This window comes from Ceratotherium simum, chromosome 8 (genome assembly GCF_057802395.1).
Source record: "Ceratotherium simum simum isolate JZ-2026a chromosome 8, ASM5780239v1, whole genome shotgun sequence".
NCBI classification, from domain to species: Eukaryota; Metazoa; Chordata; class Mammalia; order Perissodactyla; family Rhinocerotidae; genus Ceratotherium; species Ceratotherium simum.
Genome location: NC_141907.1, coordinates 41881801 through 41897071, shown reverse-complemented (window position 1 = coordinate 41897071; position 15271 = coordinate 41881801). Strand labels below are relative to the sequence as shown.

The 15271-nt window shown below is 39.1% G+C and overlaps 1 protein-coding gene across 1 annotated transcript in view; it reads left to right on the top strand.

Moving 5' to 3' along the window:
• Positions 1 to 15271, top strand: part of LNX1 (ligand of numb-protein X 1) — a 115055-nt gene that overhangs the window by 87897 nt on the left and 11887 nt on the right. Inside the window, exons 7-8 of the mRNA XM_087434308.1 lie at positions 7730 to 7864; positions 13895 to 14072. Coding sequence (XP_087290434.1) covers positions 7730 to 7864; positions 13895 to 14072 — 313 coding nt within the window. The remainder of the gene's footprint in view (positions 1 to 7729; positions 7865 to 13894; positions 14073 to 15271) is intronic.

Below are 15271 nucleotides of genomic sequence, written 5' to 3'. Positions count from 1 at the left end.
CTCCTCTAAGAGGAGAAACCCTAGGGACACAGAAGCTTCAAATACAGGGCATTTGACTTATTTAGCAACTTCATACAACTTTATTTTTCCCCATTGTCAATTTAAGTTTTTTGAGCACCATGACTAGAATAACTGTTTGAAAGGGACAGCTTTGTGGAACTGTCTGGTGTCATACATAAAATATAGACCAAAGATTTGAGACCACAGGGAAAAAAAGACATCTCAACGTCTCAGACTTGGAGGTTCAGCATATATCTACCCAATATTCAATATGAGAATGACGTATGCTGACAGTTATACCTATTTTGAGATGTTCTCGTCCATCTGCAATTCTAGATCAGTGAATTCATATTTATTTAGGAGTTCAAATATATACAGTTAGTAAATGAAGAAAGTAGCAATGGGTTTCAAATTTGAGTATCTCTCTTGTGCCTTTTTTTCTGAGGCAACTTCCCAGACTTCATGCAGAAGTTGAATAAATTCAAAGCTATTTGTAGAGGTTGTGATAAACATGGGTTTTCATTAAAACTGACATGTGTGATTTTTTTTTTTCCTCACATGCATTAATATTTAAACAAGAAGTTATTTCATCAAAGAACAACTGACAACCAGGCTCTTCAAACTTTTAAAAAGTATGTGATAGGTCTTTAGACAGAACCAGAAAACAAATAACGGACTACTCACATTACCTAAATTTGTTCTAAATACGTGATTCCAGCTCATGAGTTCTGCATGACAGGAGAAAAGGCAGAACTTTTGTCCCCTGGAGCCAGTAAGAATTGCCAGTGAAATAAGACCTGATAGATCTCGGTGTTTTTTGTAGATTAACACAGCTAATAGACAATCAAATCCCCTTTTAAACAACTTTTCTTAACATGGTATCATAGTAAATTTAATGCACATAAGACTAAATAATACATAGAAATATATGGATTTAAAAACATTTTTCTTGAGCTAAATTCTTAAAGTCCAAATGATTTTTATATATGGCTCCAAATTTCGTGCATTCATGATAAAGTATGACTTCGTAAACTATACAGCATTTCAACTTAGAATTTTATGAGTGAATCTCATGTACAACTACACACTACAAATGTTAGCGATCTTGAAACTTCATTACTCTTCACTACTCACACTTACCCCACATGCATGTTTTGTTTTGTTTTTGTTTTTACCGTGGAACATAATTAATCATGAGAGTAACTTCCAGATACCATAAAAGAAATGGTGTTTGAAGGAAAGCACTTGGGTCTTTCTGCTGACTCAGCAATCAGCAGATTCAAGGACTGAGAACTAAATTCTTATCTTGACCTTGTCACTGACTTCTGTATGACCCTGTATAAGTCAGACTGTCATTGTTAATTTCTTAGCACTTAAAAGATGTGCTTCGGGAACATAAGGATGAACACGGAGTTACAGTTTAGTGGGGAAAAATAGACAAAATTGTTGTCTCAAATCTCCTTTTCTACCCTGGTCAAATCCTAAGGTCCTATTCACCACTTTTCCTCAAAGCTTCCCTAATTTCCTTTTTCCTTGGCCAGAGTTTGGTCACTCTTAGCTCCTAAAGCTGCCTCTCTAGCAGAAGACATTCAGGAGTTCTTTTTAAAATGCAGTATGCTAGGTGCTCAAGTTTCAATGGGGAACAAATTGACATGCACCAGATCTGCTTTCACCAAACTTGTTTTATAGGAAATATCAACTTACAGCGCAACTTACAAAATGAGTGCAGTAGCTCATTCTGGAGTTGTATTTCTGGAACCCCGAAGTTTTTGCTCAATGAGAGGTATTTTTGTTTCTCAGAAGTTCTCTTGCTCACTGGAAGGAGGATTAAGGAAAGGACTTGGTTTCTTTACCTCATTGTGTAGTATGTTGCCACGTCACCAGGGATAACTGATGAATTTGGTATTTTTCTAGCATATCTATTAGAAACCCTGTTCTGGGCCGGCCCCGTGGCTTGGTGGTTAAGTGAGTGCGCTCCACTGCTGGCGACCCGGGTTCGGATCCCGGGCTCGCACCGACGCGCTGCTTCTCTGGCCATGCTGAGGCCGCGTCCCACATACAGCAACTAGAAGGATGTGCAACTATGACACACAACTATCTACTGGGGCTTTGGGGGGAAAAAATAAATAAATAAAATCTTTAAAAAAAAAAAAAAAAAGAAACCCTGTTCTGATGCCTCCTGTTGTCTGTATTGCCATGTAGGGTCTGTGTGTCATACATGATGTCAGAGCTAGGCTGTGCTGCTGTAATATTCTCCATAGTGGGGTCTTTGGAACCTCCCTGTCATCTTTCAATTAATCAGTAGGGATGAAAACAAACGTCTGTGGAGTTCTTGGCTTCGTAGAACACAGTCTCCTATGTACATACAAAATGGCAAAATGGGAACTCCATCGGTGAAGTCTTGGGTGCAGCTGGTCCATCAACAAAAAGACCCTACTCTTTGCCAGTCAGACCAGAACTTGTCTTCTAGATCAAATTCTCACACCCACACCATACTCAACTTTATTAGAGTGATTCAGAGTTCATCAAGTTTTTGAGATGACTTGAAAACATATTAAATGTTGAAGAAACTAGGAATATTTGACCTGGAAAGGAGACAAGCAATTAGAGTTATCTTCAAATGGGGTTGTCACAGGGAAATTGATTTGGGTTGCCCTAGAGTGCATGACTAGAACCAATGGACAAGCAAGAGAATGGCAAATTTAAGCTCAACCTAAGGACAAACTTTCTAATTAGTGCTATCTAAAAATGGCCTGGGCTGCCTTGGGACACAATGAGTTCACTGTCATTGGAGGCATTGAAGCATGAGCTGGGTGACAACATGGTAAGGATTTTGTAGGGGAATTGAAGCAAGGGCTTCAGAGAAAATGTTGGATTAGATGATATCTGACATCTCTTCCGTATCTGTGACTTTCTAACTTTATGGGACCAGTGCTCCCCAATTCCCCAGGGCTTTGTAAGCACAAGATGGATGAACTGAGAATGATCCTTGAGCAGTTGCTGGAAAGGAAGCTAAAATGGAGCAACCCCAAACAGCATAGAAAAACCATCCCTACCAGTACATATTGAAAATCAGTTAAAGCTAGACTGTCTCACTCCAGGATCCTTGGAAAAGAAACCAGAGGGGAATGCAGATGCAGGATGAATTTTTTTTTAAAGAAATGGTCGTTAAAAGCTCTAATGTTAATGGATGGAGCGCTTAGTAGAGACAAGCTCTGTAAACAGCTTTATGTTATTATAAATCCAACTGCAGCTCTCACTTGTCTCTGTAACAAGAGGGCCACCCAGTCAAACAGGAGTCTCCTATGGGCCTATGAAGGGTGCTGTATAAATGGTCTACCTGCTCTGAGCAACACCGGCGATGCCTAACAGTCAGTTGGAGTCTCCCTATTTTAGGTGTTTGTATACAATTATACCCTGGGGCACTGAGTGGGTGCGAGTGTGGTGACTCTTAACTTGAAATTTTGTGAAGCTAATACAAGAAACACAATGACTGAACCCACATGAATTACATACAGTTTACCAAACATTTTATTTAAGCATGTGTATATATATATTTAAAAAGCAGTAAATGCTATAATGCATTTGGTTTAACTCCAATCCTCCTTTACAAATGAATAGGTGAAACCTTTGGCCAGGTGAGCAGCTCACACCTTGATGTCCAGGTACTCTATCAACTCTTGTTCTGCCCTAGTTATCACTGGCCCTCTTGGCCATCACATAGACCCGTGCAATGCTAGGACAGTAGAAAGACCGCCTCTGCTCCAGTGTACAGCCTTGCAAAATGCCTCTGCTGGCTCCTTGTGCAGTGGCGTCTTTGATTTCCATCTCTCTGCTCTGAAGTTTCTGATCCATGTTGCATCCTGACAATATGAGCAGTTCTTATCAGCCATGGTGGATTTTGTAGGGAGAAGAGCAATTTCCAGGCTGAACACAATGGAAGAAGATGCTTGCCCTATGAGACGTCACAGTGTAGTGTTTCCAGATTCCTCCTTCCAGCTATAAAAGATGGGATTTTATTATTTTTAAATGGTCTAAGTATAATGAGGCTGGTGGACTATGGTTCTCTTCTGTGGCCTCTGCTTACTCTCCTCATATAAATATTATTGGCAGTTTTAAGCCAAATCTCAAAAGAGCAGAGAAAAATAGTCATTAAACAAAATAATAAGCCTTTCCATGAGAAATGCTGCTCAGTTTTAACCCTCTGGTTTTCTCTGAATCTTAGATTTTTCCTATGCCTTCAGCTGGAAGTAATTGGTCCCACCTCTGGAAACTCTTATGTGTGTTACCCATCTCTCTTTCATGGCACCTGCTTCTGAGTGTCCCTGAAGTAGGACAAGCTCCATGAAAGCAGAAGCCATGTCCCCAAGGCTGTTAGTGAAGTGCCTGGACCAGAGCAGGCACATTCAGCCCTGGGGACAGAATGGCTGCCAACAAGCTAAGATCCACAGGTGAGAATGTGGAGGCCATCAGAATTGCTTCCCCTTAACCCATAGAAAAAAGAGGGAGCTTAATGCTTGGGCTCTTGGAAAAGAAAGGAGAATATGGTACAGCAATCAAGCTATCAACTTGTAACCACTAAGCCCAGAATTTGTCTGGATCAAAATTTAGGATGTTTAAGGGAGACAGGAGAAGAAACATCAAGTAAAAAGGATTTACCTCTAGCCTTGTCTGCTACTTAAGATAGCCACAATTGTTAAATAGCACTTTTACCCAAATTGCAACATCCCAGGAGATCCAAAAGAGAGGCAGTCCTACCTCTGTTGTGTAGCATGCTCTTCCTTTGAGCATTAGTTATTTAAATAACAGGTCTGCTGCACCCGTCTGTCTGGTACATATTATGTGGGTATGAAATAAACAAGGTTCTGCCATTCTCTCCTTCATTCAGTCTTTCCGTGTCTCCCCCTCACCCCTCTTCTCACACTCACTCCACATTCACACCAGATTCACAACAATGGAAAGAAAGACTATCTGGTGCTAAGGGCTGTTTTCTCGACACTGAATCCAGCTGCTCCTGAGAGTTAGAGCCAGGACAAACACATTAGCCCATTTTCCACCTTCAACTTCAAACTCTAGGAAAGAAAGTGCATCAAATAAAATCTCCCTGAGAGCAATTTATAAGGAGGCTGGTAACAGCCACGAATCCAGGCTTGCAGGGAATTTATTTCCAAGTAAATTGATACCAGGGTTATTTATTGGAATGTTATTCCTGCCAACAACTTAATACCCAAGTCGGTATTTGAAAATCCAGTGAGAAAACCCAGTGCTTGAAAATGTGAATTAAATAGTTCTTGCAGGCTGCTCCTTGGCATTTTGGATTTTGCCTGGCAAGTTGATTCAAGATGTACGTCTCAAATTTTCTCAGCCCTTTGAGTCACTTAGGTCATGCGGCTGCTGCTGTTCCAATACGAACACGGTACAATAGCAGGCCTAGAGACAAACTCGCTGTTGAGATCCTTCAGAACATTGGAGTTTCCCTGAAGATAAGGAGCGGACTTGGGCTCAGCAGTTGAAGTTTTGACTTGAATGTTTGCCACTTCTTATCTTTTAGTAATTTTTGCTTCAGAAAGTTCCCAGAGATAACCTCATTGGGATGAGTGAGGCTTACAGTATAAAGAAAGAGACAGTTATTACAAAATACTCTTCCAAGAATTGAATTTAGTTAGCTAATACCATAGGTCATGTCAGCTTGCTTCATTATTGTTTCCTGGGCTTGTTTTTTTTGTCCTGTTCTGACACAGGCTTTTATATGTGATGAGAAACACCAGGGAATTCAAGATAGGCAAAGGAACAGAGGAAGGACATGTCAGCGATGACTAGGGGACCAGCAAAAGTGATGGCTGGGCGTTATGTGAAAGAAAGTGAGTGAAGGACTAAAATTTTCTTTTGGGGTCCTCTTTGTTAGGATTTTCTAAATTTATGTGAAATGAATCAACTCGACTAGCCCACCATCCGCTTGGTGTTTACAATAGACACTACACTTTAGCAGTTGTTTTAAAAAGTTCCTCCGACTCAGTTGATGACCCTTAGTTTCAAGAGAGTTCTGAGAAGAGATGTTTGTTAATATAGGAATGCAAAGTCGTGAAGGTTTGGGCTGGTCAATGTTGGATAACTGCAGGGATCTGATTTCATTGGTGGAGTTCTTATTGCTTAAGGTTTTAAAACAAGGTCCTAGTTCCTGAGAGTGGGAGTGAGTTATGTGCTCTGGGAAGCAAATATCTCAATTCCCTTTGTCTGAGCTCAAGGAGAAGAACCTGGTCTCTTTTCAGGGCCTGACTTTTCCATGGTCTGATAACCACACCTGTGAAGGAAGAAGGCAGGCAGGCCAATGTCCATCTGTGCTGTGGTGATGAATGGTCAGGGGATGGGATGGGATGGAAAGAGGAACCCCTAGAACTTACTTCTCTCCTCCACCTTCCTTGTCCCCAAACCTAGTCTTTTCCTGGTTTCTATTCAAATCTAGCCGTGTCTCAGCCTCTATCAGTTTTTGGGGGTTTTTTTTCCAGTTTTGAGAAATAATTGGCATACATCACTGTATATGTTTAAGGTGTACAGCATGATGGTTTGATTTACATATATTGGGAAATGATTACCACAATAGGTTCAGATAACATCCATCGTCGCATATACATACAATGAAACGAAAAAAATTTTTCTTGTAATGAGAACTCTCAGGACAAAAGGTACAAACTTCAGTTATAAGATAAATAAGTACTAGGGATGTAATGTACAACATGATGACTATAACTAACACTGCTGTATGATTTACAGGAAAATTGTTCAGAGAGTAGATCCTAAGAGTTCTCATCACTATCAGCTTTTAATTAAAGTGATGGGTGAAGTCAGCTGGTTACTTGAGCTGGGCATCAGGGAGCCTTGTTTATGTATGTTTCACAGGTCCAAGGTCTAGTCTATCTGCCCTGCAGATGTAGGATCTCAGTAGTCAGCAGTTCTGGAATAATGACCCACACTGTCAGACGCACATGAAACTCATCTGTGGCAGAAAGCCAATTTGTAAATTTATGGTGTGGAATGGAACTTTCCCAATAAGCAATAAGTTTGCTATTTGGAATGCTCTGTCCTAGTATCAATGTACATAGCAGACAGGACTAGTAGTCAGAATTAGTGATAGTCACATAAAAAATAAAAGATCAAGGCAAAGGCCTTTAATCAGGCTGTGTTCGAACCTATTAAGTCATCCCTGTAATTCTAAAGTGCTCATCCTTTCCAATGCCCAAATGTTTGAGACTGTCAGATGCAGGATGTCTCTTCCTTCAGTGGTAGTGTTGCTGCCAGTAGCTCCATTTCTTTTCCTTTACTGTTTACCTTTGGTCTTAGACCTTTGGTCTGGAATTTGGACTGGGCTACTGCTTTACACTGTACACGCTGTTCTATCTGGAAAGTCCTTCAGACGTGGCTTGTGTAATGGAGCTATTCATTTAAAATAAAGTAGCAATGTCTGACAATGCCTTTTCAAAGACCGTTGAATGAGTCAAACCTTCCCTAATTTATCCCTTGGAGCAATGTTCATTACCCGATTTAAGGACAAAGGAAATAACTCTCAGGTTCTTGCCAATTTACAAAATGGGTGCTGCCATGAAAAATACTAGAAACCATTTTTTTTTTGTAGAAGAAGGTAAAACCAGACTCTTATCTTGGTAAGCCCCTGGTGCTGGATGCTTTGGATGGAAGCTCTGAGAGTGGCTAACACCTGTGTCTTATCACACAGGCCAGTGAAAGGCGTGTTCACCTCGTCGTGTCCCGCCAGGTTCGTCAGCAGAGCCCTGACATCTTTCAGGAAGGCAGCTGGAACAGCAACGGCAGCCAGTCTCCAGGGCCAGGGGACAGGAGCAACACTCCCAAGGTGAGGCCTAGCCACGGTATGTCCACTGCTCCTGCAGGGAGCTATTTCTTGGGAAGCCTGCACACTTTGACATTTCTAAGTGTAATCTCTGGACTTCATCACTTAAAGAAACACTATTTGACTTGTCTTGTAAAACTAAAAGCCCAAAGTCCCATCTTCAAGACCTGGTGAGATAACAGGTGTCTCCTATCCAAGCAGGAGAGAAGAAGGTGCAGGAGAGTTTCGAAACCTGATCTTGCAGACCTCATATGGAGACCTAATTTCTATTCTAAGCCAAATAGATGTCATGTTTTTCCAAAGTCATTTTGTTTAAGGACTGTTTTCCATTCACTTTGAAATGAAACAAGAGGTTTGTTTGGTTTCTAGTTTTTAAAGTTGCCAGTCTGCCTGAAAATTAAAATAATAATTCCTCTGCTATTTTTAGTGTGTTCGTTTTTGCAGAAGGGCCCAGGAAGATGATTTAAACACTTGAAGCTCATATTACATTAGGGAGTGGTGGGGATTGGGGTAAACCAGAGAGCACATGTCCTATCTTATGGCATTCAAGTCCAGAAAAATTTTAAAACACTGTGGGTGAAGGAGAATGCATCTATAGCCAGAATGCAGTCTTCAGGCCAGCAATTTGTCACCTCTCCTTAAATAAGATGACTCAGCCCAATTTGTACTTTTGTCTGTGGCTTCTGTTAGAGGCAATGCCATAACTTCTCCATTTGGATGGGTGTCTAAGCAACATAAACCTAGCTTAGTTCAAATTTAGAGTCCTATAGCCTTGGCTTGGCATCCTATTGCAACAGCAATGAGCTTCCAGCAGACATTTCTCCTGGAATCTTGTTTCATTGCATCACTTGTAACTGAAAAGTCTTATAGGTAGCCCATTCTTCTTGCAACAGAGATTAGGGAATGCCTACATTCCACATCGGGCTACGCTTTGGTTTTGAATAACTCATGAGTTGAGTTTTTGAGCAACGTAGGCAGAACTGACACTCAAAACTTTGATTTTTGGAACATTTCTGCTTTATACATCATTAATTACACAGCCTATAAGGCTACACCCTCTCCTCTTTCTCCAGCCAGCCATGCCCCATTAATCCATAAATTCCAGGTTTATTCACAATAAGCAATCTAGACAGACTAAGTACCTCCTGCTAAAACATTTTATGGATAAGCACTCTCTGGTGTCTTTTTGCTGGTAAATCCCATTAGCATGTTTAAATTAAACTAATGGTATTTATTAATGGAAAACTAGTTCATTAGCTTAATTAACTAATTATAGTTGAATTAACTAAACTATATTATATTTTAGTTCATTAAACCACTAAGAATGAGGCTTCCACCAGCGCTCTGGTTTTATAATCCCTTCCACCTAACCATCGTGATTCATGGAAAGAGCCAAGATGATGTGATCAAATTTTTGCCACAACCCTCTGTCACTTGTTCCTTTCAGGGAAAACATACATAACAAACTGGCCTAGTGGGAAATTGTAATTATTTTCATTTTAATTTATAGTTCTATCTGCCTTCTGAAATGCTCTCTCACACACACACACAAAGTCGCACATTTAAAATAAAACCAAGACATATATGGCCCTTTGATGATTTATTTTTTTATGATCCTACTAAAGTTTTGTTTTATTTAGGAAACAACATGGCTTTTTGAAAGTAGGACCTTAAATGATTCAAAGAAATACCAAAGAAGGCAGACCAAGATTTGTGAGACAGAAAAGTTTTTAGCCAAATGGCAAGTTAATAATAGGCATCAAATTTAGGAGTGTGGTTACCTTGGTGGGAGAGCATAGGGAATGTGACCAGAGAGAAATCATAGAGGGACTTCAACTGTATATGGAATGTGTATTTCTGATGCTGGGCTGCAAGGTACACAGGTAGGTCATTATGTTAATTTTTATACTTTTTTTATATGTCTGCAATGTTTAATTTTAAAAATCCAAAGCAAATATTCCGTAATGTACTTTTTATAGCTGAATGATAAGTACACAGGTGCCCATGATACTTATTTTAATCAGCCTGAACTATTTCATAATAAATTATACTTTTTAAACATTAGGGAACATCCTGAGGTCTCCACAGTAGGGACGGGGGAGTGGAAAGAAAACACAGATGGAAAAGAAGAACATCTCTGTCATATTTAACTCTCCTTTTCCCCAACCAAAGTTAGGCAACGCTGGGTGTGAAGGTTTCATGGGGAGACTTCGGTTTTTCCATTCCTAACATGAGTCTCTCTCTGGTAGGGAAGGCAACTGGCTATCGGAGACACAAGACACATGGACATGTTTCTTATTTGGGGTAGTCCAGTCATTTGTGTGGAGCCTGTAGGTGCTCAACGAAACATCTCTTTGCTCAGTGCAGCAAGGCTGTTTGGTAAGCACTGAGGAAGTGTGAAAGACTGCTCTGCAGGAACTTGTACCTAAAAGCATAAATGATGCATCTCTGCAGCCAGGAGCACATAGGTTTCAGCATTCAAATCTTACATGTCATGTATTTTATTTGACAAAATTGGATTTGGATTGAGTTCTCTAGACAATGAGAAACTCTTTCTGGAAAAATTGAGTAATTAATTCTTTCATGTGTTTTTTCTGACAGTTACCTGAAATTGATTAATTTATGTCACATATTTAAATATTACCTCTAAAAGCAAAGTGGTGTGGTGGGGAGAACATGGATCTAGAGTCAGACATCCTAGCTTCCAGTACTCAATTTTTCTCCTGCCAGCTGTGTTGCATTGATCAGATTTTTTTTTTTAACATTTTTTTTTTTATAATTTTATTTATTTATTTATTTTTCCCCCAAAGCCCCAGTAGATAGCCGTATGTCATAGTTGCACATCCTTCCAGTTGCTGCATGTGGGACACGGCCCCAGCATGGCCGGAGAAGCGGCGCGTCAGTGCGCGCCTGGGATCCGAACCCGGGCCACCAGCATCGGAGCGTGAGCACTCAACCGCTAAGCAACGGGGCCGGCCCTTGATCAGATTGTTTTTAAACAGAGAACCTCGGTTTGCCTGGCCTGACACTTTTAAGTAGACAACAAATAAGAATTCTTTTCTTTTCTTAAAGGAGTATCTGGCCAATCTGTACACTATTCAAGCAATATTTATTCACAGCAAAAAAAAAATTAAAACTTCACTAATTCCTATTAACTGGAGTAGTAGGAGAGAAGTCAGTGTAACTTCTGGAATATTTCATATGATATGTAATTTTGCTACTTTCAAGTGAATTTAGTAACACATTTTTTTGACCAGAGTATTCTCAGATAAAAATCATATCTTGTATTCAGTTGCATTTTTTTAGCCACAGGTTTGCAGTATGTGGGCATTCTTACCCATTTCATAGATGAAGTCAGAGGTTGCTTGAGTGATGACAGTATTACAAAATCTCATATGCTTATTACTTTTAAAAACCCAAATAACAATAAAAGATGTTCAGTTTACTACTAGAAAGGCAAATAAATAATTATAATCTTTTTTTTTCATCTGGACAAATATTGTAAATATTGATAAAACCCAGTATTGGCAGAATTGCGGGAAATGAGCATTTTCACAATATATTGTTGAGATTATAAATGATAGAACTGTTTCAAAGGTAATTTATCAATATCTATCAAACCATAAAATGCTCAGGCTCTTTGATTTAGTTATTGTACTTCTAGGACATTAGCCTAAAGAAATATTTACATAAGTGCACAGGATATATGTGTCTAAGGATGTTCACATGTCACTGTTTAATTTTGTGGAAGACTGTAAACAACCCAAATGGTCATCCGTGGTCGATGTGACATCTCTACACGATGAAGTACTAGGCAGCTGTTCAAGGAAAGATAAAACATATATACGTGTGTGTGTGTATTATATAATATATATATATATTTTTTTAACATGAAATAGATCTTGTTTTCCAGACCATTCCATACTGTGTTTTAGACATCATCTTGAGACACTGATCAACTACCCCTGGCCCCCATCTGGAAATAATGGAGTTAAGCCCTTCTTTGTGAGGATCAGGAGTGAATGCTTTATGACTACTCCCAGGAATGAGCTGAAGCAACAGGGCAGCCAGGAGGAGTCTCTGGGTTTAGAACTCTGCCCTGAGCTGGGGGCATTTCAGAACTGCCTGCATCTCCAAGCCAGGCTCTTCTGAGAGATGTTTGTGATTAAAGGAAAAAATATCCTGCATCTAAATGCCTTTCAGAAGGGAAAAGTCATGCACTGAGAACAGATCTTGAGAGCCCCTCCAACTCTACTCCTTGGCCTCAGCTGGAGTGCCAGGACCACTGTGTTCATACTGTTACATATTTGTCTTCTTTTTGAAATTTTTCTCTGAAGAAAGACTCAGTTTTACAACTCTCCTCTGATAACCAGTCTCTTCAAGGTTCTTCAAGGTTCTGGGATTTATATAAACACAACCCAGACCTTAAAAGTACTAATTGTAACATATACCTTGCCATAATTATTTATAATTTCTGATTTATTATTCTATTACTACCAAAAACAATTTGTGGCAATTTGCAACTTACCCATCCATTTATTCGACAAATATATATTTACCACCTTCAGTGTTCTAGACGCGATGTTCAATGCTAGAGATACAGTAACAGGCCATTACCGTATACAATAAGGCCATTAAAACAGACATGGGAAATTTAAAACCATAGGAACTTATGAGATAATAAATGCACCAGAAAGCCTAGACTTACCTTGTATCATAATGAAGCATTAAAAATTGACCCTGTGCATATAGGTAATAGTTGTGCATGATGTCAATCATCAAATTTACAGCAGTTTAATTATAACTCATTTGATTTGTTGAATAGATAATATATTCACAAGGTTCAAAAAAATGGAAAGTATATATTAAGAAGTGTCTCACCGCTCTCTAATCTGTCCATTCCACCTCCACCCCCATGAAACCACTTTTTCTTCCAGCTTTTGTATATGAAAATGCAAACTGATACAAATTCTCATTTCCCTCCCTTTTTTTAAACAAAAGTAGTATACTTATACTTTGTTCTGTATTTTGATTTTTATCAGATGTGTTTTTTAATTTTCTTTCCTTAGATACAACTGTAAGCTGTGTTTTGAGTCATAGACTTCTTTGAGGTTTAATCAAATATTATATTTATTTGCATTGCACACGCCCACTGTCTTAGTCTCCTAGGTCACTGCACAAGCAGGGAGGAGAATAATTTTTTAGAAAAATATATATTGATATGTATTCACTGATAAACAGTGGCCTTGACCTGTTCTTATTGCTTCAAGATAACGCTGCATGTAGCTCTGAATGTGTTTAGTCTAGTGTTGTTGAGTCAAAATCCCAATTCTCTTAATTAATTTGCTTTTCAAAAGTTAGTCCACAATGTATACTATACAATGTGTATACTGTATTTTTATGTAATAAAATTAAAGAGTACAACTGACTGCATATTATTTAGAACTGCTAAAGTAAGAGTAAAGATGCTAATGGGGGAAACTAGATATTGGTGAATTTTTACAGTGTAATATCTGAAATCCATTATTTTTCTTTTAGGATTTCTATAACTGATTACCTGCATACATTAAACTGGGAGTATTTCATTTAAATATGGTTGGTTTTTAAAAATTAATTAATTATTATGGTTACTTTTTTTTAACTTAGAAAAAATTCCTGATATTCATGAATGCCAAGAGTTTTATGAAATGTCAACTCACTACTATCAGGAATAAATGAGTCACTTGGAAAATTTTGGGTAAAATTCACTTTGTATGCTGAGTATTTCTCCTGTGGTCTGTAATCTGTTCCTCCTCCAATTTTATTGGTCCTGTTTGAAATGTAAACTTTCTCTGAGTCAGCCTATAGAATTTGGGATAAAGTAACTCTGTTGATGATTAGAGGCAAAGCAAGGATTCTCTGCATGTGTCCTTCTCTGTGAGACCAAGGACCACCATCACATATTTATGCATTTTTCGTAGTTTTTAGGTATAGGAAATGAAAACCCACTTGTGAACAAATGTGCCATGTTTATTTTTCTGTCTGTGCCTTCAGCCCCTCCATCCTGCGGTCACTTGTAATGAGAAGGTGGTTAGCGTCCAAAAAGACCCCAGCGAATCTCTCGGCATGACCGTTGCAGGGGGAGCATCACATAGGGAGTGGGACTTGCCTATCTATGTCATCAATGTTGAGCCCGGAGGAGTCATAAGCAGAGATGGACGAATAAAAACAGGTAAAAAGTAAGGAGACTTAAGATACTGGGGTGGCAGAGTGTTAAAAGGAATTAACAGCTTGGTGAGTTAGGTAACTGTTTCCAGAATTAACAGGAGAATGTGAGGGTGATCAGGCCAGGACATCTGTTACCCATTGACCATGATTGGTTTGAGTATAGTTGCTGGACTGGATTTCACGCTTCTTAATTCATGTGGGTTGATGTGGGCCACCTTGCTTGCTAATAAATCAAATACCTGCGAACCCATGCCAAGAATTAATAGGGAACTGCTATAGTTACGAGCAAGCTGCCTCCATTAAATGGCATAATTTGGTTCCATTCATTCTAAGTGATTCTTTGCTGAACTGATCCAGTGATGAAACTATTTATCATGGGCTGGATAGGAGAAATGATTTGATAGATTTTGATTCAATGAATATTTATTAAGAGAAAATACCAAGCTAAGTACTTTCCCATCGATGAAAAGTGTTTTGCTGCTTTAAACTTATGTGTCCTGGGCTACTCTGAGTGAAGAAAGGAGATTTCCAATTTGTATCCTTAATAATATTGTCAATTCACAAGAAGGGGAAGCACAGATGGTTGAACAATTATGCCATTTAAGGGTTCCGATTCAAGAGGGAAAATGTGAGGTTTCTGAAGTACAATTGCTCAGCATGAGGAGCCACAGGAGTGGCGTGTTAAGGGATTCATTGGCCAACCTAACGGTGCTTCTTGGCCTTGCCCATCTTTCTCCTCTTATCCTTTCACTCTTGCTATGGTTATTCTGTGTGAAAAAGATGATATTCAAAGGAGGCAGAAAATCAGGAGAGAGAGAAAATGGAAAATGGAGATAGAGGAGGTGTGTATTTTAGTTTCTCTTGCTTTTCTTTTTCACTCAAGCACCTGGGTGGAGAATGATGAGGTCAACCAAGAAGTGATTTGTTAGCGAAAGGACATGAGCAGAGTATTATACCATCTGATGTATGGAAATAGTCCCACACATAGTAGGTGCTTAACCAGTGGTAGCTATTATCACCTTTGCAGTGAATAGAAATGTTGTTAACTCTTCTTTCCACCTCTTTAAGAACGCAGTTCCAGGCCTATTTTTCTTAGCTGCTATAGACTCCTTTACCAGACACACTCATGAGTATTTTCCTATTTATTCATTCAATCCATATTTACTGAGTGCCTACCCTACTCCAGGCTCTGTGCAGGTGCTG